A 27,761-nucleotide genomic window follows, 5' to 3' on the forward strand; every position below is an offset into this window, starting at 1 on the left:
CCTCTGTCTTTTTAGTCTTTCTCCCATCAGAGCATTGCTTTCTCGTCTCATTCCCGACCGTATTGCTCATAACCAATGATACAGGGTCAGATCGTTTTCATCCTACGACCGCTTAAGGTTACGATTGGGGGTTGGGCAATCTGATCCAAGATCTGTTGTTAACCTCAAACTGTCAGGTGTTTCTAACAGGAGAGCCTAGAAGCCTAGCGAGGCTACTTCCTTTATCCTAGCTTGTCTCGTTGCATCTTTTGACCCGCAATACATCCCCTACCATGCAGGAAACCGTCTCTCATTGTGCCTTATTGTGTCACTGTTTCCGGTCCCTGTTTTTGTTGTCAAAGAGCTAGACTTCTTCCTGTTAAGCTCATGGTGTCGCTATCAGGTAAACAGCAAAAAATAATTGTATTAGTTCCCTTTCTCTGCGGTCCCATATACATTTGATTTTGTGCTGTGAATGAATTTATTATATTTGTATGTCTGCATGTATGTGTGTATCAGTGGAGGCTGCTGAGGGGAGGATGGCTCATAATAAACCATGTGTTTGATGTATTTGATACCATTCCACTAATTCCGCTCCAGCCAGGGGAGGGGTAGAGCAAGGAAATGGTATTGTTTTTTTTCTCCTGAGACCTCAGACAATAAGCAATAGTCACAGACCATGGCCCCTCCTTCTTCCTCCTCCCCTCACCCCTCTCTCTCTTCTCCTCAGTGTCACATTGAGTCTTCTGCTCTGGTCTCTGCCTCGGCCAGATGCACAGTCTCTCTTCCGTCTTTCACTTTACACTCTTGGTTCATACTCTTCGCTTCTCTTCACACCCCCACCCCCTCTCTCTATTCCCCTATTTGAATGATCTCCTTCTTGTTCAGTTTCTAGTCTTTGGTGTAGCTCAATGCTTAGTCTGCTGTCTTTCTCTCTCTCCCTCCCTCTCTTCCGTCATGAGAACTCTACACAGGCTGAAGTTGATGAGCTCTCCCAGTCTTAGTGAGCTAGGAAAGAGTGAGAAGGGATCACCGGAGGAGAGAGGAGAGAAACAGAAGAGGGCTGGGGCCAACTCTACCTGGAACAGGTATGCTGCAGCCTGACCATGCATGTGGTCTGTGCTTGAGATGAATATTAAATATAATTTAATGGGTAAATGGAATCTGAGTGGTACGTGTTGATGTTTGTGTGTGTGTCCACTAGCATCCACAATGCTGTCATTGCCGTCTTCCAGAAGAAAGGTCTGGCTGACAATGAACTCTATGTCCTCAACGAAGGTGTCAGGTGAGTTACAAACACAAGCAAACACACACCTGTTTGCTAGCATGGCGTTTATCTGCTAAGTGTGTGTGTGTGTGTGTGTGTGTGTGTGTGTGTGTGTGTGTGTGTGTGTGTGTGTGTGTGTGTGTGTGTGTGTGTGTGTGTGTGCGTGTGTGTGCGTGTGTGTGTGTGTGTGTGTTTGTGGGAGGCCATGTGGTCTTGCCAGATATCTCATTATCTTTCAAGACCAGACCAGAGCTGTCAGTTCTGTCATGTCAGCCTCGATTACAGCCCAGTAAACAACTGAAGTCACGCATATCACACACAATAGAAGAAAACCAACAGGCCAGAGAGCTGAGTCAATCATACACAGCAAATTCTTCAGTGTTAAACACTGGGCCCGTGTCTATATGGGTCCACACTTGAAGGTGTGATCTTTAGTCTGAACCAGGTCTATGTTTGATAATTTCATTGCAGAGGTGGGTGAGGGGTCTCCGCCGGGTCGTTTGTGTTGTTGGGTGGTTCTTGGCTGTTCACAGGTCTTGGCGTGCCTCCCCACTGATTACCTCGTGGCCCCCTGTACTGACTTGGTGATAGAATTGGGGGTGCTGGGAGGGGTGAAGACGGTTTGGAGGGTTCGAGGGGTCTGGGCTGAGGCTAGCTTGCTGCTGTGCAGGATTATGGGTAGGGTGGGCTAAGGAGGATGGATCTGGGCCACTAAGAAGCAGGGGGAGGAGTTATCATTTGGTAATTTTTGACCTGGGGTTTAATGGGGGTGGAGGTGGCTAGGAAGGGATTTGTTGGGATGGGGCAGAGATAGAGGGGCCGGGAGAGGTAGGGGCTGTTTCTGGAAGGTCTTGGGTGGAGTGGGACATATTGGAAAGTGGGTTGGGCATTACCTGTGGAAAGGTCTGGTTCTGGATCTTCGTTGTCTGGCGGAGTGGGTTGGTGGGGTTGGGATTTGGGTTAGGGTCGGTGGCGCTGTCTCTTGCTCTGCCGGCATAGGAACTGGGGCAGGTTCTGAAGTAGGTGGCCGCCTATCCCGCACAGGTTGCAAGGGCGTGTGGAGGTACAGTCTGAGTTGGGATGCTTGTCTTTACAGATCTTGCAGATGATGGCTGTGCAGGCCTCGGCTAGATGGTCCAGTTCCTGCACAGTTTGGTCATGCCGTAGTAGTGGACGGAGACTCTGTTGTTCCCCAGCGTGATGGTGCTTGGGAGGAATTGGACTCTGCCCACTCAGGTTGGGTGTTGTCTTAACTGGACCAGCCATTTTTGTGCCCCAGTCCAGGACCCTCCTTGCCACTGACTTGAGGGTGGCGAACCTGCTTAACCAAACATGCGTGTCATAGGCCTGGATGCATTCATTGTTAACCGTACTGTAACTATCTTGGATTCTGTGTCGGAAAGGAGGTATGCTCTGATTCTGTTAAATGAGGCTGAATCTTTACAATTTCTGAATTTTTACCAAAACTGTTCTAGTGATTGGGGGGTCTTGAAACTGGCTTCAAATGATTCTTGTGGCCCCTGGGGTTTCACCAGGCAGTTCCTGCTGAATTCCAGGCAGGCCATGGTTTCTGGTCTGGCGGTTATGGTTGCTGTTGCTGCTCCTTGGCGATTGGTGGCTCCGTCCTCAGCAGCCTCCTTGTTGGGGATCAGCTTTAGCCTCACCGTGTTGTAGCAGCGCATCGCTCCTAGGTTCATCCCGGCCATCTCGCTCAGGTGCGTGCTGTTTTGGGTCTTGATGATGCCTGGTCTGGTTGTTGGTCTGCTCCAATCCTACTACACAGTAATATACACAGAGGTGAAAGTAGATTTAATTTCTTCCCTGTACGGGATCTCCTATCATCGAATGATCTCATGTCAGCATTTATAAAGACTTCAGAACTGGCAACAGACATGCTCAACTTGAATTAACATAACCGTACACCACTTCAACTGGTACAACACTTATACTCACTGGTGGCCAAAAATAACTAATTGAAAGCCATGCCCCCACTAAGCCACGCCTCCAATATAATTTCCCAAGGTGCCTTGCCTTTTGGGTGAATCGCAGATATACCACCCATGACTGTATTTGTTAGTGAAAAAGACATGGTTGTTGAATTTGTTAATTTATTGTCCTGTGGACTTCACCAAGTCAGGTCCTACTGCAGGCGAATATTGTTATTCAAATTAAATTGTTTATGACAATACATACAGTACATTCGGAAAGCACACAGACCCCTTAACTTTTTCCACATTTTGTTACGTTACAGCCTTATTCTAAAATGGATTCCATTGTTTTTTTCCCTCAGCAATCTGCACACAATCATACCCCATAACAAGAAAGCGAAAAAACAGGTTTTTAGAAATGTTTGCAAATGTAACAAAATATATGCATTTACATAAGTATTCAGACCCTTTCCTATTAGACTCGAAATTGAGCTCAGGTGCATCCTGTTTCCATTGATTATCCTTGAGATGTTTCTATAACTTGATTGGAGTCCACCTATGGTGAATTCAATTGATTGGACATAATTTGGAAAGGCACCCACCTAAGGTCCCACAGTTGACAGCATGTCAGAGCAAAAACCAAGCCATGGGGTCGAAGGAATTGTTTGTTGAGCTCCGAGACAGGATTTTGTCGAGGCACAGATCTGGGGAAGGGTTCCAAAAATGTCTTCAGTTTTGAAGGGCTCAAGAACACAGGGCCTCCATCCTTCTTAAATGGAAGAACTTTGGAACCACCAAGACTCTTCCTAGAGCTGGCCGCCTGGCCAAACTGAGCAATTGGGGGAGATGGGCATTGGTCAGGGAAGTGACCAAGAACCCTATGGCCACTCTGACAGAGCTCCAGAGTTCCTCTGTAGCACTCCACCAATCAGGTCTTTATGGTTGAGTAGCCAGACGGAGCCACTCCTCAGTAAAAGGCACATGAAAGCCCGCTTGGAGTTTGCTCAAAAGACACCCAAAGGACTCAGATCATGAGAAACAAGATTCTCTGGTCTGATGAAACCAAGATCGAACTTTTTGACCTGAGTGCCATGCGTCACGTCTGGAGGAAGCCAGACACCATCCTTATTGTGAAGCATGGTGTTGGTAGCATCATGCTGTGGGATTTTTCTTTCTGCGGCAGTGACTGGGAGACTAGTCAGGATCGAGGGAAAGATGAACGGAGCAAAGTACAGAGAAATTCTTGATGAAAACCTGCTCCAGAGCGCTCAGGACTTCAGACTGGGTGAAAGTTCACCCTCTAACAGGACAATGACCATAAGCACACAGCCAAGACAACGCAGGAGTGGCTTCTGGGACAAGTCTCTAAATGTCCTTGAGTGGCCCAGCCAGAGCACAGACTTGAACCCGATCGAACATCTCTGGAGAAACCTGAAAATAGCTGTGCAGCTACGCTCCCCATCCAACCTGACAGATTTTGAGAGGATCTGCAGAGAAGAATGGGAGAAACTCCCCAAATACAGGTGTGCCAAGCTTGTAGCATCATATCCAAGAAGACTCAAGGCTGTAATAGCTGCCAAAAGTGCTTCAACAAAGTACTGAGTAAAGGGTCTGAATATTTATGGAAATGTGGTGTTGTGGAAATTCTTACACAAGGACATTCAAAGTCAATCTTAAATTAATCATTATTTATTGTCAGTGCACTGCAGAGGTTCCAACCAACTCAATGTACCATAGTACACATGTCAATCAGAAACTCTGCCTGGGCAGATCCAGCAGATGTCTTATATACGGCTATACACAGACATGTTATATTTGCATGATTTAGCATAATTAATTAATCATTACCGTTTTGTTTCATTCATGTGACAGATCAGTACTGGTTCATAACATGTGACAGACCAATACCTTCTTCTCTGTAAGCTGAGACCTTGAAACTGAGATATCTTTTGTTCGTTCTCAAAACAAGGTCTGGGTGTACTGCCAAATTGCAGCTACTGATAGTGAGGATTTGTACAGTCAGCCACTTGCATGAACACAGCAATTGGTTATTAGAACAGCACATGAATAGATAATCTTAGGAACTCATGGCAGGTTGAATTACAGGTTCAGATATCAGAGGAGAGCTGGGGGAACATATGGAAAACAGTATATAAAGCCACTCTACTCTCTGTAACCGAACAAGGGAGTTTCAATTCAAAGTACTACATCGTTTTTCTATGAGCCCTGATAAACTTAATAAAATTAAAAAAGGAATATCAGCAAAGTGTCGGAGGCAGTGTGGACAAATAGGTACTTTATCACATATATTTTGGCAATGTCTGAAAATCCAGTCTTTTTGGTCTGAAGTTTTCCATGTTGTACAGGACATCACAGGTATTATTATTCAACCAGACCCATGTCATCTCCTTCTAGGTATTGTTCCTGTGGATACACTCCACTCCTTTCCACTTAAAGAGATAGATGATCTTTTAGCAGCAGCAAGGAAATGTGTAACAAAGTGATGGAAAAATGAACTTACACCCTCAAAAGACATGTGGTTAGGTCTATGCGGGGAATTTGCTGACATGGAGAGAATTACATCAATCTTGCAGCATAGACAGCATAGGTATGAAGGTGTCTGATCAGAGTTTCTGACATATCGTACAGGTCTTATTCTGTAATTTCTGGGCTTTTTGTTTGTTTCTGTTGTTTTTGTGTGACTTAATCCAAATGGTATACTTATTCACACTCTTGAAATATATGGTACATGTTCTTTATGTGCTCTTGAATAAAAAAATAGTATGTAAGAAAAGCACAAACATTACAGTTCCCATTACAGTGGTATTTCAGTTTTTTATTTTTAATACATTTGCAAAACTTTCTAAAAATGTTTTTGCTTTGTTATTATGGGGTATTATGTGTACTTTTATGAGGGAAAAAATGTATTTAATCAATTTTTGAATAAGGCTGTAAAGTACAAAATGTGGAAAAAGGCAAGGGTTCTAAATACTTCCCGAATGCACTGTACACCATAAGGCCTTACTCTGATGGCCATGTTTTAACCTAACACAGTGGTGTTTGGAACCTCCTGGTTTACAGGCCACATCAGGCCTGCAAGTCACATTATGCTGGCTTGCAAAGTGATGTATAATTCCTATTGGAATCCAGCCAGAGTTAGGACATCCAACAGTTGGAATCTTTATTCACCCACAACCTGCATTCAGAATGACTGTCATGGTTGGGAACATTGATAAAGGAGACTAGCTAAACCATTTAAACTGGAACAACCATTTCAGTAATGGGTGCAATAAATATAAGTAACTGATTGAATTAGTTTATTTATTTTTTGTATTGTTTTATCTTTGTATTGCATAAGATTAATCAATCGATAAATGTAAAAACACATATAGGAAAAATCCATCTGCAGTAGAGCATGCTGATAAATATGATAATGAGGGCTGTGGTTTTGATGGAATGTTTTACTCTCAACAGAGTAAAACTGACACAATCACACTGTCACACTCAACACTTATTAACACCAACACTGGGGTTCTTTGTACACCACCTGAGTGTTAATTTCACTCTTAGAAAGTCCATTTAACTCCTGAATCAACACAAGAAGTGTTACACTGAAATGAACACTAGGTAAAACTATCCAGTTTGCTGTGTAGGGACTAGTCCTAACCTTGTTTCAATATACAGTATCAGTCAAACGTTTGGACACACCTACTCATTCAAGGGTTTCTCTTTATTTGTACTATTTTCTACATTGTAGAATAATAGTGAAGACAACAAAACTATGAAATAACACATATGGAATCATGTGGTAACCAAAAGTATTAAACAAATCAAAATATATTTTATATTTGAGATACTTCAAAGTAGCCACCATTTGCCTTGATGACAGCTTTGAACACTCTTGACATTCTCTCAACCAGCTTCACCTGGAATGCTTTTCCAACAGTCTTAAAGGAGTTCCCACATATGCTAAGAACTTCTTGGCTGCTTTTCCTTCACTTTGCGGTCAAACTCATCCCAAACCATCTCAATTGGGTTGAGGTCGGGTGATTGTGGAGGCCAGGTCATCTGATTCAGAACTCCATCCATCTCCTTCTTGGTCAAATAGCCCTTACACAGCCTGGAGGTGTGTTGGGTCATTGTCCTGTTGAAAAACAAATGATTGTCCCACTAAGCACAAACCAGATGGGATGGCGTATCGCTGCAGAATGCTGTGGTAGCCATGCTGGTTAAGTGTGCCTTGAATTCTAAATAAATCACTGACAGTGTCACCAGAAAAGCACCCCCACACCATCACACCTCCTCATCCATGCTTCATGGTGGGAACCACACATGCAGAGATCATCCGCTCACCTACTCTGCATCTCATAAAGACACAGAGGTTGGAACCAAAAATCTCAAATTTAGACTCATCAGACCAAAGAACAGATTTCTACCGGTCTAATGTCCATTGCTCATGTTTCTTGGCCCAAGCAAGTACCTTCTTCTTATTGGTGTCCTTTAGTAGTGGTTTCTTTGCAGCAATTTGACCATGAAGGCCTGATTCACGCAGTCTCCTCTGAACAGTTGATGTTGAGATGTATCTGTTACTTGTGAACTCTGTGAAGCATTTATTTGGGCTGCAATTTATGAGGCTGGTAACTCTAATGAACTTATCCTCTGTAGCAGAAGTAACTCTGGGTCTTCCTTTCCTGTGGCGGTCCTCGTGTGAGCCAGTTTCATTATAGCGCTTGATGGTTTTTGCAACTGCACTTGAAGAAACTTTCAAAATGGATTTACTGACCTTCATGTCATAATGTAGTGATGGACTGTCATTTCGCTTTGCTTATTTGAGCTGTTCTTACCATAATATGGACTTGGTCTTTTACCAAATAGGGCTATTGCCTGTATACCAACTATACCTTCTCACAACACAACTGATTTGCTCAAACACATTCAGAAGGAAAGAAATTGCACAAATTAACTTTTAACTAGGCACACCTATTAACTGAAATGCATTCCAGGTGACCACCTCATGAAGCTGGTTGAGAGAATACCGAGTGCGTGCAAAGCTATCAACTGGGCAAAGGGTGGCTACTTTGAAGAATCTCAAATATACAATATATTTTGATTTGTTTAACACTTTAAGATTTTTTCATGATTCCATATGTGTTATTTCATAGTTTTGATGTCTTTACGATTATTCTACAATGTAGAAAATAGTAAAAATAGAAACTCTTGAATGAGTTGTGTCCAAACCTCTGACTGGTACTTTATACTTAGCACTGGAAACAAACATGAACAGTATGTTTAAAAGAGAAAGCTGGGTAGCACAAGATACCCAGATATCATGCAGTTGTATGAGACTCACATTCCTTGGTGTAAATACATATAACTACACATTAATAATCTATATATACACAAAAGTATGTGGACACCCCTTCAAATGAATGAATTCGGCTATTTGAGCCACACTCGTTGCTGATAAGTGTATATAATCGAGCACACATACATGCAATTTCCATAGACAAACATTGGCAGTGGAATGGCCTTACTGAAGAGCTCGGTGGCACCGTCATAGGATGCCGTGGCACCGTCATAGGATGCCGGCTTTGCAACAATTCAGTTCGTCAAATTTCTGCCCCGGTCAACTGTAAATGCTGTTATTGTGAAGTGTAAACGCCTAGGAGCAACAACGGCTCAGCCGCGAAGTGGAGGGCCACAAAAACTCACAGAACGGGATCGCAGAGTGCTGAAGCGCGTTGCACGTACAAATCGTCTGTCCTCGGTTTCAACACTCACTACCGAGTTCCAAACTGCCTCTGGAAGCAAAGTCAGCAAAGTCTGTGGCTTTATTTCATGGTTCGGGCTAGGCCCCCATAGTTCCATTGAAGGGACATCTTAATGCTACAGCATACAAAGACATTCTAGACGATTCTGTGCTTCCAACTTTGTGTCAACAGTTTGGGGAAGGCCCTTTCTTGTTTCAGCACACCAATGCCTCTGTGCACGAAGCGAGATCCATACAGAAATGGTTTGTCGAGATCGGTCTGGAAGAACTTGACTGGCTTGCACAGAACCCTGACCTCAACCCCATCAAACACCTTTGGGATGAATTGGATCTCCGACTGCGAGCCAGGCCTAATCGTCCAACACCAGTGCCTGACCTAATGCTCACTAATGCTCTTGTGGCTGAATGGAAGGAAGTCCCTGCAGCAATGTTCCAACATGTAGCGGAAAGCCTTCCCTGAAGAGTGGAGGCTGTTAAAGCAGCAAAGGGGGGGACAACTCGATATTAATGCCCATGATTTTGGAATGCTGCCTACTCAGTCAACCTACCAGGGTAGTTCCAAACAGCACAGGAATTAAATCATCAAAATGTATTCACATCTTTACCAATGCTGCAGAAATGTGCTTTAAAGCAGTATCCAAGTACATTGATCACAATGTAGTAGCCATATCTAGGAAAACCAAATGTCCAGAGGCTGGGCCTAATATAGTGTACAAGTGTAATAATATAGTGTACTAATATAATGTACTTATACAATAAGTTTTGTAGTGATTCCTATGTTGTTGATTTAAAGAATATTTGTTGGTCCGTGGCATGTAATGAGGATCAAACAGGCGCTGCACTTGACATAATTATGAAATAGCTTATTCCAGTTACTAATAAGCATGCACCCATTAAGGAAATTACTGTAAAAACTGTTAAATCCCTGTGTATTGATGAGGAATTGAAAAATTGTGTGGTTGAGTGGGATGAGGCAAAAGGAATGTCAAATAAGTCTGGCTGCACAATAGTATAGCAAATTGAAAAATCATGTAACTAAACTGAATAAAAATAAGAGGAAACTACTTTATGAAAGAAAGATAAATTACATAAAGAATGATAGTAAATTGCTTTGGAGCACCTTAACTGAAATGTTTGGGAAAAAAGCAAACTCAGCTCCATCATTCATTGAATCACTAAACCGACTAATATTGCCAACTACTTGAATGATCTTTTCAGTGGCAAGATTAGCAAATTTACACATGACAAGCCAGCAACAAACGCTGACACTACACATCCAAGTATATCTGACCAAATTAGGAAAGACAAGCATTGTAATTTTGAATTCCGTAAAGTGAGTGGGGAAGAGGTGACATTTTTTGTTGTTGTCTATCAACAATGACAAGCCACCAGGGTCTAACAATTTGGATGGAAAATTCCTGAGGATAATAGCGGACGATATTTCCACTCCTATTTGCCATATTTTCTATTTAAGCCTACTATAAAGTGTTTAACCTCAAGCCTGGAGGGAAGCAAAAGTAATTCCCCTACCTAAGAATAGTAAAGCCCCCTTTACTGACTCAAATAGCCAACCAATCAACCTGTTACTAAGCCTTAGTAAACTTTTGGGAAAAAATGTGTTTGACCATATATAACGCTATTTTACAGTAAACAAATTGACAACAGACATTCAGCACACTTACAGGGAAGGACATTCAACAAGCAAAGTACTACAAATGACTGATGATTGGCTGAGATAAATTGATGATCAAAAGTGTGAGGGCTTGTTTGTTTGACTTCAGTGTGGCTTTTGACATTATCGATCATAGTCTGCTGCTGGGAAAACATATGTGTTATGGCTTTACACACTCTGCTGTGTTGTGAATGAGGAGTTGCCTGTCTAACAGAACACAGAGGGTGTTCTTTAAAGGAAGCCTCTCCAATATAATCCAGGTAGAATCAGGAATTCCCCAGGGCAGCTGTCTAAGCCCCCTACTTTTTTGAGTAAAGCCAGTGTGGTTATGTATGTGGATGACTCAACACTATACACGTCAGCTACTACAGCGACAGAAATGACTGCAGTTTGTTTCAGAGTGGATGGCAAGGAATAAGTTCGTCCTAAATATTTACAAAACTAAAAGCATTGTATTTGGGACAAATCATTCACTAAACCCTAAACCTCAACTAAATTGTGTAATAAATCATGTGGAAACTGAGCAAGTTGAGGTGACTAAAAACATATTTAAACATGTTGATTTAACCTTAATTTAACTAGGCAAGTCAGTTAAGAACAAAGTCTTATTTACAATGATGGCTTACCAAAAGGCAAATGGCCTCCTGCGGGGACGGGGGCCTTGGATTAAAAAAATAAATACAACGTAAATATAGGACAAAACACACATCACAACAAGAGAGACACAACACTACATAAAGAGAGACCTAAGACAACAACATAACAAGGCATCAAAACATGACAACACAGCATGGTAGCAACACAACATGTTAGCAGCACAAAAACATGGTACAAACATTATTGGGCAAAGTCAACAGCATAAAGGTCAAGAAGGTAGAGACAACAATACATCATACAAAACAGCCACAAGTGTCAGTAAGAGTGTCCATGATTGAGTCTTTGAATGAAGAGATTGAGATAAAACTGTCCAGTTTGAGTGTTTGTTGCAGCTCATTCCTGTCGCTATCTGCAGCTTTGGGGACCATTAACAGATTGTGACTGGCAGAACAGGTGTTTCATGTGGAGGATGAGGGCTGCAGTAGATATCTCGGATAGGGGGGAGTGAGGCCTAAGAAGGTTTTATAAATAAGCATCAACCAGTGGGTCTTGTGACGGGTATCCAGAGGTGACCAGTTTATAGAAGAGTATAGAGCGCAGTGATGTGTCCTATAACGAGCATTGGTTGCAAATCTGATGGCCGAATGGTAAAGAACATCTACCCGCTCGAGAGCACCCTTACCTGCCGATCTATAAATTATGTCTCCGTAATCTATCATGGGTAGGATGGTCATCTGAATCAGTGTTAGTTTGGCAGCTGGGGTGAAAGAGGAGCGATGACAATAGAGGAAACCCAGTCTATATTTAACTTTAGCCTGCAGCTTTGCTATGGTTCGGCAGGGTAGACTAGTGGTTAGAGCGTTGGGACTAGTAACCGGAAAGTTGCAAGTTCAAACCCCTGAGCTGACAAGGTAAAAACCTGTCGTTCTGCCACTGAACAGGCAGTTAACCCACTGTTCCTAGGCCGTCATTGTAAATAAGAATTTGTTCTTAACCTCTTGAAACTCTGGGGGCGCTATTTCATTTTTGGATGAAAAACGTTCCCGTGTTAAACAAGATATTTTGTCACAAAAAGATGCTCGACTATGCATATAATTGATAGCTTTGGAAAGAAAACACTGAATTTTCCAGAACTGCAAAGATACTGTCTGTGAGTGCCCCAGAACAGGAGCTACAGGCAAAACCAAGATGAAACGGCAACCAGGAAATGAGCAGGATTTTTGAGGCTCTGTTTTCCATTGTCTCCTTATATGGCTGTGAATGCGACAGGAATGAGCCTGCCCTATCTATCGTTTCCCCAAGGTGTCTGCAGCATTGTGACGTATTTGTAGGCATATCATTGGAAGATTGACCATAAGAGACTACATTTGCCAGGTGTCCGCCCGGTGTCCTCTGTCGAAATTGGTGCTTCATTTTCAGCTGCTGGTATTTTTCCATGGGATTCTGAGACGAAAGCAGGCTTCCACGAACGGCATATCAATGAAGAGATATGTGAAAAAACACCTTGAGGATTGATTCTAAACAACGTTTGCCATGTTTCGGTCGATATTATGGAGTCAATTTGGAAAAAGTTTGACGTTTTGGTGACTGAATTTTCGGTTCATTTCGGTAGCCAAATGTGATGTACAAAACGGAGCGATTTCTCCTACACAAAGATTCTTTCAGGAAAAACGGAACATTTGCTATGTAACTGAGAGTCTCCTCATTGAAAACATCCGAAGTTCTTCAAAGGTAAATGATTTTATTTATTTGGTTATCTGGTTTTTGTGAAAATGTTGCGTGCTAAATGCTACGCAAAATGCTAAGCTAGCTTGCAATACTCTTACACAAATGCTTGATTTGCTATGGTTCAAAAGCATATTTTGAAAATCTGAGATGACAGTGTTGTTAAGAAAAGTCTAAGCTTGAGAGCAGGCATATTATTTTCATTTAATTTGCGATTTTCAGAAATCGTTAACGTTGCGTTATGCTAATGAGCCTGAGGCTGTATTCACGATCCCGGATACGGGATGGGTACTATCGAGAGGTTAAAGAATAGATGTTTCGGCTGTTGTCGGTCTTCGCATCCCAGGTTCACATAATTTCTAGCTGCAGACTAGTAATTAGTATCTAAGATTTGCTCTTATTCTCTCGGGATCGATAGTCTCAGAGTTGAACCATTTCCACCCATGTAGCCAATCCTCTACGTGGTATGGACCTGGAAAGTATGACATTATTTTGCAGGCTCTCTCTGCATAGGTACACTTCAACTGTGAGAGACGGAATCTAAAACAAAAATCCAGAAAATCACATTGTATGATTTTAAGTAATTAATTTGCATTTTATTGCATGACATAAGTATTTGATACATCAGAAAAGCAGAACTCAATATTTGGTACAGAAACCTTTGTTTGCAATTACAGAGATCATACATTTCCTGTAGTTCTTGACCAGGTTTGCACACACTGCAGCAGGGATTTTGGCCCACTCCTCCATACAGACCTTCTCCAGATCCTTCAAGTTTCGGGGCTGTTGCTGGGCAATACGGACTTTCAGCTCCCTCCAAAGATTTTCTATTGGGTTCAGGTCTGGAGACTGGCTAGGCCACTCCAGGACCTTGAGATGCTTCTTACTGAGCCACTCCTTAGTTGCCCTGGCTGTGTGTTTTGGGTCGTTGTCATGCTGGAAGACCCAGCCACGACCCATCTTCAATGCTCTTACTGAGGGAAGGAGGTTGTTGGCTAAGATCTTGCGATACATGGCCCCATCCATCCTCCCCTCAATACGGTGCAGTCGTCCGGTCCCCTTTGCAGAAAAGCATCCCAAAAGAATGATGTTTCCACCTCCATGCTTCACGGTTGGGATGGTGTTCTTGGGGTTGTACTCATCCTTCTTCTTCCTCCAAACATGGCGAATGGAGTTTAGACCAAAAAGCTCTATTTTTGTCTCATCAGACCACATGACCTTCTCCCATTCCTCCTCTGGATCATCCAGATGGTAATTGGCAAACTTCAGACGTGCCTGGACATGCGCTGGCTTGAGCAGGGGGACCTTGCGTGCGCTGCAGGATTTTAATCCATGACGGCGTAGTGTGTTACTAATGTTTTTTTTTGAGACTGCTGTCCCAGCTCTCTTCAGGTCATTGACCAGGTCCTGCCGTGTAGTTCTGGGCTGATCCCTCACCTTCCTCATGATCATTGAAGCCCCATGAGGTGAGATCTTGCATGGAGCCCCAGACCGAGGATGATTGACCGTCATCTTGAACTTCTTCCATTTTCTAATAATTGCGCCAACAGTTGTTGCCTTCTCACAAAACTGCTTGCCTATTGTCCTGTAGCCCATCCCAGCCTTGTGCAGGTCTATAATTTTATCCCTGATGTCCTTACACAGCTCCCTGGTCTTAGCCATTGTGGAGAGGTTGGAGTCTGTTTGATTGAGTGTGTGGACAGGTCTTTTATACAGGTAACGAGTTCAAACAGGTGCAGTTAATACAGGTAATGAGTGGAGAACAGGAGGGCTTCTTAAAGAAAAACAAACAGGTCTGTGAGAACCGGAATTCTTACTGGTTGGTAGGTGATCAAATACTTATGTCATGCAATAAAATGCAAATTGATTACTTAAAAATCATGCATTGTGATTTTCTGGATTTTTGTTTTAGATTCCGTCTCTCACAGTTGAAGTGTACCTATAATAAAAATTACAGACCTCTACATGCTTTGTAAATCAGAAAACCTGCAAAATCGGCAGTGTATCAAATACTTGTTCTCCCCACTGTATATCACTCCAGTATTAATGCTAAGTTGTAATTACTTTCGCCTCTATGGCCTATTTATTGTCTACCTCCCCACTGTCCTACATTTGCACACACTGTACAAAGATTCTTTCTATTTGTCTTTTCTATTGTGTTATTGACTGTACGTTTGTTCATGTGTAACACTGTGTTGTTGTTTTTGTCGCACTGCTATGCCTTATCTTGGCCAGGTCGCAGTTGTAAATGAGAACTGGCCTATCTGGTTAAATAAAGGTTAAATATAAAACATAAATAAAAGGGAGAACTCTACAGGGCTGATTTTATGACATCTGAATGTGCATCAGATGGCAACCAGATCATATTGTACAGCAATTTCATCAGGTAACATGAATACAAAGCCGGTGAGAGGTGGTTAGAATAGGACGGAAGGCCAAAAGTCCATGTAACCAATAGAGAGTCAGAGTCCCGACTGTGGGAACAAACAGTCTGTCCCATGGTTGGGTAAAGAAAGTTTGTAGTCAACAAAGTATGCAGGAATAAATAGCAAAATGCACAATAATTAAAAAATATATATAACGACCTGGGGCTAGCCATTGTAAGTTCAGAGTCACTCGCCCCAACAGTGCATGTGTGCAGGAGGCGAGAGGGGTGAGTGTGCTGGAGGTACCTGTACCAGACAGGGGGAGACAGAGACAGGCCAGGGCAGACAGTGAACAGATCACCAGGGGGAATCCAAGCAGCGGTGCAGCAGGCAACGGGAGAAGCTTTTATTTCTGGAGGCAGTTTGCTTGTAGAAAATGCCAGTGAATGGTCTTTGAACAGCAGGAGGGGGCTTCAGAGGACGCTTCAAAGACTCCTGACACTTGTTGGGACCAAAGACCTTTAACTTCACACCTTAGTGCTAATTGAATGTGTATCTGGCTCAGTTCCAGGTTGGAATGGTGTCCTCTGATCTCTGCTATTTGTTGGCTAGAGCACCCTCTGTATAGGTTGGAAAAATAAAACCTTGGAAGCAGTAATCTCTCCGGTTAATTTTGGTCAAAATTATGTCGTAGGTTTGGAGTTTTGATCTGGAGTGAAGGCCATGCTGTGGAGAGTAGCATCGTGCATATGTACAGTGCCTTGCGAAAGTATTCGGCCCCCTTGAACTTTGCGACCTTTTGCCACATTTCAGGCTTCAAACATAAAGATATAAAACTGTATTTTTTGTGAAGAATCAACAACAAGTGGGACACAATCATGAAGTGGAACTACATTTATTGGATATTTCAAACTTTTTTAACAAATCAAAAACTGAAAAATTAGGCGTGCAAAATTATTCAGCCCCTTTACTTTCAGTGCAGCAAACTCTCTCCATAAGTTCAGTGAGGATCTCTGAATGATCCAATGTTGACCTAAATGACTAATGATGATAAATACAATCCACCTGTGTGTAATCAAGTCTCCGTATAAATGCACCTGCACTGTGATAGTCTCAGAGGTCCGTTAAAAGCACAGAGAGCATCATGAAGAACAAGGAACACACCAGGCAGGTCCGAGATACTGTTGTGAAGAAGTTTAAAGCCGGATTTGGATACAAAAAGATTTCCCAAGCTTTAAACATCCCAAGGAGCACTGTGCAAGCGATAATATTGAAATGGAAGGAGTATCAGACCACTGCAAATCTACCAAGACCTGGCCGTCCCTCTAAACTTTCAGCTCATACAAGGAGAAGACTGATCAGAGATGCAGCCAAGAGGCTCATGATCACTCTGGATGAACTGCAGAGATCTACAGCTGAGGTGGGAGACTCTGTCCATAGGACAACAATCAGTCATATATTGCACAAATCTGACCTTTATGGAAGAGTGGCAAGAAGAAAGCCATTTCTTAAAGATATCCATAAAAAGTGGCGTTTAAAGTTTGCCACAAGCCACCTGGGAGACACACCAAACATGTGGAAGAAGGTGCTCTGGTCAGATGAAACCAAAATTGAACTTTTTGGCAACAATGCAAAACGTTATGTTTGGCGTAAAAGCAACACAGCTCATCACCCTGAACACCTCATTCCCACTGTCAAACATGGTGGTGGCAGCATCATGGTTTGGGCCTGCTTTTCTTCAGCAGGGACAGGGAAGATGGTTAAAATTGATGGGAAGATGGATGGAGCCAAATACAGGACCATTCTGGAAGAAAACCTGATGGAGTCAAATCAAATCAAATTTTATTTGGACCAATTTAGTTTGCCTGTGATGTGTATGCCGAGGAACTTAAAACTTACTACCCTTTCCACTACTGTTCCATCGATGTGGATAGGGGGTTGTTCCCTCTGCTGTTTCCTGAAGTCCACAATCATCTCCTTAGTTTTGTTGACGTTGAGTGTGAGGTTATTGTCCTGACACCACACTCCGAGGGCCTTCACCTCCTCCCTGTAGGCCGTCTCGTCGTTGTTGGTAATCAAGCCTACCAAGATGTTGTTGCCTACCCTCACCACCTGGGGGCGGCCTGTCAGGAAGTCCAGTACCCAGTTGCACAGGGTGGGGTCGAGACCCAGGGTCTCGAGCTTGATGACGAGCTTAGAGGGTACTATGGTGTTAAATGGCGAGCTGTAGTCGATGAACAGCATTCTCACATAGGTATTCCTCTTGTCCAGATGGGTTTGGGCAGTGTGCAGTGTGGTTGAGATTGCGTCGTCTGTGGACCTATTTGGGCGGTAAGCAAATTGGAGTGGGTCTAGGGTGTCAGGTAGAGTAGAGGTGTTATGGTCCTTGACTAGTCTCTCAAAGCACTTCATGATGACGGAAGTGAGTGCTACGGGGCGGTAGTCGTTTAGCTCAGTTACCTTAGCTTTCTTGGGAACAGGAACAATGGTGGCCCTCTTGAAGCATGTGGGAACAGCAGACTGGTATAGGGATTGATTGAAAATGTCCGTAAACACACCAGCCAGCTGGTCTGCGCATGCTCTGAGGGCGCGGCTGGGGATGCCGTCTGGGCCTGCAGCCTTGCGAGGGTTAACACGTTTAAATGTTTTACTCACCTCGGCTGCAGTGAAGGAGAGACCGCATGTTTCCGTTGCAGGCCGTGTCAGTGGCACTGTATTGTCCTCAAAGCAGGCAAAAAAGTTATTTAGTCTGCCTGGGAGCAAGACATCCTGGTCCATGACTGGGCTGGATTTCTTCTTCTCCGTGATTGACTGTAGACCCTGCCACATACCTCTTGTGTCTGAGCCGTTGAATTGAGATTCTACTTTGTCTCTATACTGACGCTTACTTAGCTTGTTTGATAGCCTTACGGAGGGAATAGCTGCACTGTTTGTATTCGGTCATGTTACCAGTCACCTTGCTCTGATTAAAAGCAGTGGTTCGCGCTTTCAGTTTCACGCGAATGCTGCCATCAATCCACAGTTTCTGGTTAGGGAATGTTTTAATCGTTGCTATGGGAACGACATCTTCAACGCACGTTCTAATGAACTCGCACACCGAATCAGCGTATTCGTCAATGTTGTTGCCTGACGCAATACGAAACATGTCCCAGTCCATGTGATGGAAGCAGTCTTGGAGTGTGGAATCAGCTTGGTCGGACCAGCGTTGGACAGATCTCAGCGTGGGAGCTTCTTGTTTTAGTTTTTGTCTGTAGACTGGGATCAGCAAAATGGAGTCGTGGTCAGCTTTTCCGAAAGGGGGGCGGGGCAGGGCCTTATATGCGTTGTGGAAGTTAGAATAACAGTGATCCAAGGTTTTGCCAGCCCTGGTGGCGCAATCGATATGCTGATACATTTTAGGGAGTCTTGTTTTCAGATTAGCCTTGTTAAAATCCCCAGCAACAATGAATGCAGCCTCAGGATGTGTGGATTCCAGTTTGCAAAGAGTCAAATAAAGTTCGTTCAGAGCCATCGATGTGTCTGCTTGGGGGGGAATATATACGGCTGTGATTATAATCGAAGAGAATTCTCTTGGTAGATAATGCGGTCTACATTTGATTGTGAGGAATTCTAAATCAGGTGAACAGAAGGATTTGAGTTCCTGTATGTTTCTGTGATCACACCACGTCTCATTAGCCATAAGGCATACGCCCCCACCACTCTTCTTACCAGAAAGGTGTTTGTTTCTGTCGGCACGATGTGTGGAGAAACCCGCTGGCTGCACCGCATCCGAGAGCATCTCTCCAGTGAGCCATGTTTCCGTGAAGCAAAGAACGTTACAGTCTCTGATGTCACTCTGGAATGCTACCCTTGCTCGGATTTCATCAACCTTGTTGTCAAGAGACTGGACATTGGCAAGAAGAATGCTAGGAAGTGGGGCACGATGTGCCCGTCTCCATAGTCTGACCAGAAGACCGCCTCGTTTCCCTCTTTTACGAAGTCGTTTTTTTGGGTCGCCGGCTGGGATCCATTCCGTTGTCCTGGTTGAAAGGCAGAACACAGGATCCGCTTCGCGAAAGTCATATTCTTGGTCGTACTGATGGTGAGTTGACGCTGATCTTATATTCAGTAGTTCTTCTCGACTGTATGTAATGAAACCTAAGATGACCTGGGGTACTAATGTAAGAAATAACACAAAAAACTGCATAGTTTCCTAGGAACGCGAAGCGAGGCGGCCATCTCTGTCGGCGCCGGAAGTAAGGTTAGTCCCAGTCCCAGTCTCAGGTCTGCAAAAGACCTGAGACTGGGACGGAGATTTGTCTTCCAACCAGACAATGATCCAAAACATAAAGCAAAATCTACAATGGAATGGTTAAAAAATAAACATCCAGGTGTTACAATGGCCAAGTCAAATTTCAGACCTGAATCCAATCGAGAATCTGTGGAAAGAACTGAAAACTGCTGTTCACAAATGCTCTCCATCCAACCTCACTGAGCTCAAGCTGTTTTGCAAGGAGGAATGGGAAAAAATGTCAGTCTCTCGATGTGCAAAACTGATAGAGACATACCCCAAGCGACTTACAGCTGTAATCGCAGCAAAAGGTGGCGCTACAAAGTATTAACTTAAGGGGGCTGAATAATTTTGCACGCCCAATTTTTCAGTTTTTGATTTGTTAAGTTTGAAATATCCAATAAATGTCGTTCCACTTCATGATTGTGTCCCACTTGTTGTTGATTCTTCACAAACAAATACAGTTTTATATCTTTATGTTTTGAAGCCTGAAATGTGGCAAAAGGTCGCAAAGTTCAAGGGGGCCGAATACTTTCGCAAGGCACTGTACCTGCCGAAAAATCCAAGTTTATCGAACTCCAAATCTATCCTTTTGTAAAATAATATGTTGAAAGATGAGAGCTCACATTAAGCTGTGTCTTTCTCTGAGGTGGGCGCGTCATTATTGACACAACAGTAGCTAAGATGGGGAGAAGTCTGTCCATAATAAAGCACTGCTCTACCTTCTTAACAGCACTATCAACAGGCCCTAGTCCTACAGGCCCTAGTTTTATCACACCTGAACTGCTGTTCAGTCGTGTGGTCAAGTGTCACAAATAGGGACTTGCAATTGCAATTGGCTCAGAACAGGGCAGCACGGCTGGCCCATGGATATAAACAGAGAGCTAGTATTAATAATATACATGTCAGTCTCTCCTGGCTGAAAGGTATTGACATGTTGAATGCACCGAGCTGTCTGTCTAAACTAAGCTAAGATATTTGGGGAGGGCAAGCTGATCCTACACGTGTGCCTAAGGCGCACCTTCTACCCATGATTCCCTCTCTACACAGTGCTCCGCCTGCTCTCCCGACCATATCCCACTGACTCCGAGCAACAGGACACCCATGCAGACCCCACAAGACATGCCACAAGAGGTCTCTTCATAGTCCCCAAGTCCAGAACAGACTATGTGAGGCACACAGTACTACATAAGAGTCATGATTACATGGAACTCTATTCCACATCAAGTAACTGACACAAGCAGTAAAATTAGATTTTAAAAAAGAGATAAAAATACACCTTATGGAACAGCGGGGACTGTGAAGCCAACATAGGCACAGACACATGCATACACACACACGATAACATATGCACTATACACGCACACGTACACATAGATTTTGTATTGTAGCTATGTGGTAGTGGTGGAGTAGGGGCCTGAGGGCACACAGTGTGTTGTGAAATCTGTGAATGTATTGTCAAGTTTTTAAAATTGTATAACTGGCTAAATGTTTCTGGACCGCAGGAAGAGTAGCTGCTGCCTTGGCATAATAAATACAAATACAAGTGAGATGTTCGATGAGCAGGTGTCCCTATACTTTTGGTAATGTTGTGTATATATACCTACACAATAATATAGTATCTAATTTCACATAGATGAGTTTGAAGCATTTACCTGTTTTGTGTTATCAGTGTATTGCACAAGACAAATGTAGGCTCTGTTCATGTGTGTTAACACTCTTGACTTTGTTTACTCAGACACCTATTGAAAACAGAGCTGGGGTCGTTTTTCACAGAATACCTCCAGGTAGGTGATGTTACTGCTAAATGGTGAAATAATATCATGGATAGATTGTTTCTGATTGGGCCATAATATACATTTTTAACAACGCTTGTTTTATTGAACCTCTCACTCAGAACCAGTTGCTGACAAAGGGCATGGTCATTCTCCGGGACAAAATAAGATTCTACGAAGGTATTTGTGGTGTCTTACTTTTCATAGAATTGTAGTAGATGTGTTAACAGTGACAGTAGCGAGAGCAGTCAGTGCTCCAAATAAAAATAATTGAACTGAAACTTACATTACCTTTGTCAGGGTTACCTTTGTCAGGGTTACCTTTGTCAGGGTTACCTTTGTCAGGGTCTGTGATGTTCTGTGCTTAGCGCACCAAAGTCAACTGAGACCATAGGTCCCAAACTGCTGTGCTTTGTGAGATTATTTTAGTACTAACAGCAGTTGGTTTGCTCTTCCTTTGGTGTTCAGGTCAGAAGTTACTGGACTCTCTGGCAGAGACATGGGACTTTTTCTTCTGTGATGTTCTCAACATGCTACAGGCCATCTTTCACCCAGTACAGGTATCACTCTCCTTCCTCATCTCTCTCTTACTCTATCTCTCTCTGTCCTGACTCTCCTCGAACCTGTTCTCTCTCTCTCTCTCGCTCTCTGATTCTCTCTCAGCACACAATAAAGAAGAACATTCTATAAGGGAATTAAAGCTGCGTAACCCTACATCCCCCTCGCCTCACCCTTCGCTCCATTCCTCTTTCTACCTCTCCCCTTCTTCTCTCCTTTCTTTCTGCAGGGTAAGGAGCCCAGTGTGAGACAGCTGGCTCTGCTCCATTTCAGGAACACCATAGTTCTGAGTGTGAAGCTGGAGGATGCTCTGTCTCGGCCTCGCGCCCGCATTCCCCCCTCCGTCACGCAAATGCTGCTTATACTGCAGGTATGTACAGAACACCTCTCTCTCTGTCTTTCTCTCTCCTTTTCTCTGTCTCTTTATGTCCCTCACTCACACACACGCTCTGACCTGTCTTCTCTCTCTCTCTCTGTAGGGTGTCCATGAGTCGCGGGGTGTGAGTGAGGACTACCTGCGTCTGGAGTCTCTGGTCCAGAGGGTGATCTCTCCTTACCTGGGCACCCACGGCCTCTACTCTGGAGACGGCAGCGTGGCACATTGCTCCTGTGTGCTTGGTAAGATACATATACTGCCCTGTTTACTGTTCTTCCACTACGTTTTCCCTCTCTTTTACTCTCCTTCTCTTACACACTGTCCCTCCCACAGAGAATCGTTTCCAGTGGTGCTGGCCTAAGCAGCCTGTGGACCAGCCGTCTAAGAACCCTGTGGTTCGTTCTAAGAGTTACAACATCCCTCTCCTCCTGACGCCCGTGGCAGAGTACGACCCTGATGCCAGCTCGGTGGGCAGTGGGGGCATCCGACGCCACTCTGCCTGTGAGATCATCTCCTGCCTAGAGGAACAAGGCCTGGCCTACACCGACATTGCCTCTGGAATTGACCCATCCACCTCCAGCGCCTCTGCTAACAGGCTCTGTGTGGTTCCACAGTCCACAGGTAGGGCCTCAGTCCTCCTCACTAGGTCCTTACTAGGTTAGGCTATGCATACACTACAAACTGTAAACTTCCAGAGGCGCAGGGTGGAAAAGTTGCCATAGTAGGACAAATAAGAAGAATACTCTTGCCAGACTGATTGATCCTAACTGACAACCTTCCCTCTGGCAGGAACTATGGAGTCTCCTCTCCTCTCCCCCTTAATCCCCCCTCTCCACTCCCCAGGACCCCTCTACAGGACGGAGGTAACAATGACCCTCACAGACATGGTCAATGGTGCCCCCTCCTCTCCCCCCAGTGGATCTTCCAGCCCAGAGACCATCATTGGACAGGTGCTGGAGTCCCTGGACACAGATTTAGATGGGATATTCATAGAATTCCCACCCTGCTGCTCGGAGTCAGTGGGATATGGTCGGGAGAGCAGGCAGAGCACTGTGTAGAGAGGGAATCATGGGTAGAAGGTGCACCTTAGGCACACGTATAGGATCAGCTTGCCCTCCCCAAATATCTTAGCTTAGACATTGGAGGGAAGTCTTTAGGCTAGAGGAAAACTCATCCTTATAAAGATTTTATGGCTAAGTGCACTCCATACTCCTCTCCACAAGATACCTCTTTTTAGTCAGCATTTCCTTGGAGAAAAAAAACAAACTCTTCTAAACATTTGATTCGATCTGATAATGTCTGCATTTTTTGGGGATCTGTTTTGTGTGTTTTGAAACTTAACTCTCACCACTATGATGCTATAACCTGTGGGCATTTGGATGTGGGCCCTTGGATTGTGTCTGGGTTTTCTACAAAGCTTGGGAGAACTCCAGAAAGTCTTTTGGAGTAAATAGAGTATGTGAATATGATTTGGTCACATCTTTCTCCTCATTCTAAGAACCTGCATAGTCCAGTATGTATTAACCTGGCTTGTTCCCTCTCCCCTCTGTGTTTTTTCACTGTCATGCCAAACATGTATGGTGTGAAAATGATAGTCAGCGGAGATGGCTAAAATACATCTGGGACCGGTCTATCATTCTCTTTTCAAAGGTCGTAAAGCAGTCATGTTATGATTTACTTAATAATTACATTTCATTGTTTGTTTACTGTTTATAGGAAGAGAAAATGAGGGTTTAATGATATTGAATGTTGTATCATTCACTGTGTTGTGCGGCACTTCAACTGTAAATACATTTTTGTTTTTTAGGACAGCTAGATATTGTGAAGTAAGCTTTTTAACTTAACTTGTGACTTCAATAAGGCCTTTTTAACTGAAGCTATTTTTATGATGTTTTACCTCAACCGTTTTTGTATACTTTGCTTTTTTTTTTATCTGTAATTAGAAGTTTTTATCCATGATTGTAAATTATCATTAATTTGTGATATCAGATTTTAATAAAAATTTCAGTGGCTATGTCCAGATTTTCATTGCCTTCTTAAATAAAATATTATTTAGTCCATTGACTCAATTTAACCTGAGAGGAAGAGGCAAAGCGAGAGGTTCCACAGGGCAAAAAATATATATATCTGTCCGTGAAAATAAACCCACGAGGTAAGGAATTTTTGTATGGTGGTCAAAGACTGTCAAAAACAAATGTAATTGCTAATTTGCTACGTGAGGAAGTGTCATAATGGTTAGATTGTTACTAATACACTAAGTGGACACACGTGGCATTTAAGCAACTTTGAAAAAAACGACTTTATCTGAGTTGTGCCTGTTGTCATAGAGATAGAGTACTCATCATGGATATAACCCGTTATAGGTCGTTATCAACAAAACTTCACAATACAGTGCTGTGCCTTAGATTTGGCTGCTGGGGGGTAAGGAGACCACCATCTCTGCTAAAACCATTGACAACTGCATGCCGTTTTCTAGAGATGATTAAATAAATGTTAGAACTATTTGGGTTTAATATCACCTCTTGAAGAGCAATCAGAACACCACATTTCCGATTATTCCACATTTAGCTCCATCAGAGTTATGCACCAAACAACTGCATGCTTTTCATGATCAGTAAACCATTGATCGTGTCATTACAGATACTAGAGGGCCTATCCACATTTAGCTTGCTTTACCAGAGATTAGGCTTTTGAAAAGAGCTTGACATCGGCAAATCCTCGTCCTGGTAAAGTTGTCAGTCGGACTACTGTCATCCCCACTATAGATGGCAAGAAACTCAAACAATATTTGTATATACCCATGTAGTTTATCTCCTTAAAGTTAGCTCGTTAACTAGCCATTTTGAGGTGATATGTTAGCTAGCCAATTCAACGTGGTAAATCAATCAATGTAGCCTATCATGTCTGTCAGCAGCAATTGTGATAAAATACGCTCTTAAAAAACATGTTGAAAAGGGGATAATGTTAGTTAACTTTGCTAGGTAAGCCTACATTGGAGAAAAAAAGTACATTCGGGTCTACTCACCACTATGTTTAGCCAACTGTACAAAGTTTCAAACAGTAGTTTGCTAGTTTGCAAAGTAAACATTATCAGCTAACAGTTGCCTACATCTGCAAATTTCATCCTTCTCCTGCTTGACAGGCAGAGGCCAAAAAGGACTATACATACCCCGGTATAGCTCACTTTTATTTTATATCACTCAAATATCCTATTAATGTCGGTGGCCAATATTGAGCGATATCGTGAGGCTATACCATACATATCTGAAATTACGTGATCAATTGATGTTTACTGATCACGGAAAGCATGAAGTTACTTGCTGAATTACTCTGATGATAGAGCAAAATATGCGCAATTGTTTTGCATGGAATAATCAAACATTTGTAGTTCTGACTATGCTCTCTGTAGTTCTGACTGTGCTCTAAACCACCGCACAGAGACAAAGAGAGAGAGATACGGTTAGCCTACCATTTGAAGTATTTTATTAGGTGCTCTATAAAGTAAGGAAAATACAATCACGAGGATCCCCTTTTATAGAGCATATACCAACGCACAGACAGCACATTGCGCAAACAAAACAACCCTGGCTATATCCACCGAAATTACATGGGTCTATTACTAAACTTCTTGTTGAAAGAGAATACAGTATTCAAATACTGTTCAAATCATTCAAATAATAAATGTATGGGAAGGGACTGTCACTGGCAAACATGGTTACAGACCCAAAAACATTATATAGTGTCCCCTCCTGGTGAAGAAAAGCACATGAGCTAATTATAATACACAAAGTAAGCAAAACAATGAAATGCATCATTCCAACATTGCCTAACATTATGACTAAGATACTAATGAGAGACCTATTTAAGCAATATAACAATTGAGATGTACAAACTATGGCATAAGGGAACGATGATTGGATAAGAGGCAAGCAGTCATTTCGTTTAAGAGGAGGGGTCATAATACCCATAAATCCTAACACTTAAAGGGCTGTGTTTTTTAAATATTTTTTTTTATTATACATTTATTTTATTCATAATACAAAAATCAACTTACATTGCTACATCAAACATGTCTAGCAAACCAAACACAGGTATTAACAATGCTCAAAAATACAAAAAATATAAATACAAATTAAATACAAAAAAGAAACAATTTAAGTGCAATTATATTCACCCTGATAAGATCTTATTATAATGATTCATGAAGATGTTATTCTTGTTGTTATTCACTAGGGTTAGTGTTTTAATAAGATAATTAAATTCAATCAGAAAAATTTGTAATTTTGGTTTAGAATTTTGTGTATAAAGTATTTGGCAACAAGAATTTAAAAAAATAAATAATTTCAGTGGTTTTGTTATCATTGCAATAGTAACATATTATATATTTTATGTTAAAAATATAGGCAGTGTTCATAATGGTAAATAAGTACTTTGTAAGGGTTTCCCAAAATTCTGACACAAATTTACATTCAAAGAACAAGTGAGACAGATTCTCACCTTCTTTTTCACAGAAAACACAGATATCATCAATAGCCACAAATTTGGAAATCATAGAATTACATGGATATATCTTATGTAAAATGTTGAAGTGCACTTCCTTAACTTTGTTTGTTATACAGTATTTGTAAGGTCTTAACCATGCATTTTTCCAGACAAAGTCCTGAATAAGCATGTTCCAGAAAAACTTTCCTCTCGGTGTAAGTTGGTTTTGTGAATGAAGAGTTTGTCTTGTATATTTATTACAACAAGATTTCTCAAGTAAACCCACGCCTTCCAATCTGAGTTCTGGATAAACTTTGTGATCATTCCCAAAATTAAGATTACTTTTCATAAGTGTAGTTAGACCACTGGGAACGGCTTTGATCACAGAAATAAACTCTCTGAAAGGTATTGGAAACGCTTTCAATGTTATAAATTGTTCATATGTGAGAATATTACCCTTGTTGTCGAAAATATCAAGAACAAAGTCAATATTCCTCTCATGCCAGCTGGGATAGAACAATGACGTATTCCATAAAAGAGCTTTATGAAAAAAGGGGTAAAAATTGTGCAGGAAACATATTTTCCAGGCCTCTTAACGGGCTGTGTTATGTGTAGGTTTACCCTGGCGTGACGTTTTGATAACCTTGTAAATCTCTTTCGGACAAGATGACTTTTACCAATATATTAATCCGCTTCTTGATATGCTACACCTGTAAAGGGGATGGATTAACCTGGCAAAAGAGAAATGCTCACTAACAGGGACGTAAACAAATTTGTGCTCAAAATTTGAACATTACAGGGATCTTTAATTTCAGCTCATGAAATATGGGACCAACACTTTACATGTTGCGTTTGTATTTTTGTTGATCGTAGTTAACATTTATTTAACAATACTGTAATGACCTGACTAGATCATAAATGAACAATTGTCCAGACAGAGGCTTGAGTTTGCGAATTGACGGTTTATTAAACCAACTTTACACAGGCTACTGTTTG

General features: G+C 42.4%; 1 protein-coding gene across 1 annotated transcript; it reads left to right on the plus strand.

The window, feature by feature from the left end:
* Window positions 1-721: 721 nt before the first annotated feature.
* LOC135509261 (proline-rich protein 5-like) lies at window positions 722-24,305 on the plus strand. The gene is made up of 9 exons (XM_064929765.1): window positions 722-1,067; window positions 1,184-1,264; window positions 21,313-21,361; window positions 21,472-21,529; window positions 21,818-21,909; window positions 22,137-22,277; window positions 22,387-22,525; window positions 22,617-22,904; window positions 23,073-24,305. Exons 1-9 carry the CDS (start codon window positions 751-753, stop codon window positions 23,339-23,341), a joined length of 1,434 nt encoding a protein of 477 aa, XP_064785837.1. The 5' UTR covers window positions 722-750; the 3' UTR covers window positions 23,342-24,305.
* The last annotated feature ends 3,456 nt before the right edge of the window (window positions 24,306-27,761 follow it).

Source organism: Oncorhynchus masou, chromosome 22 (genome assembly GCF_036934945.1).
Source record: "Oncorhynchus masou masou isolate Uvic2021 chromosome 22, UVic_Omas_1.1, whole genome shotgun sequence".
NCBI lineage: Eukaryota > Metazoa > Chordata > Actinopteri > Salmoniformes > Salmonidae > Oncorhynchus > Oncorhynchus masou.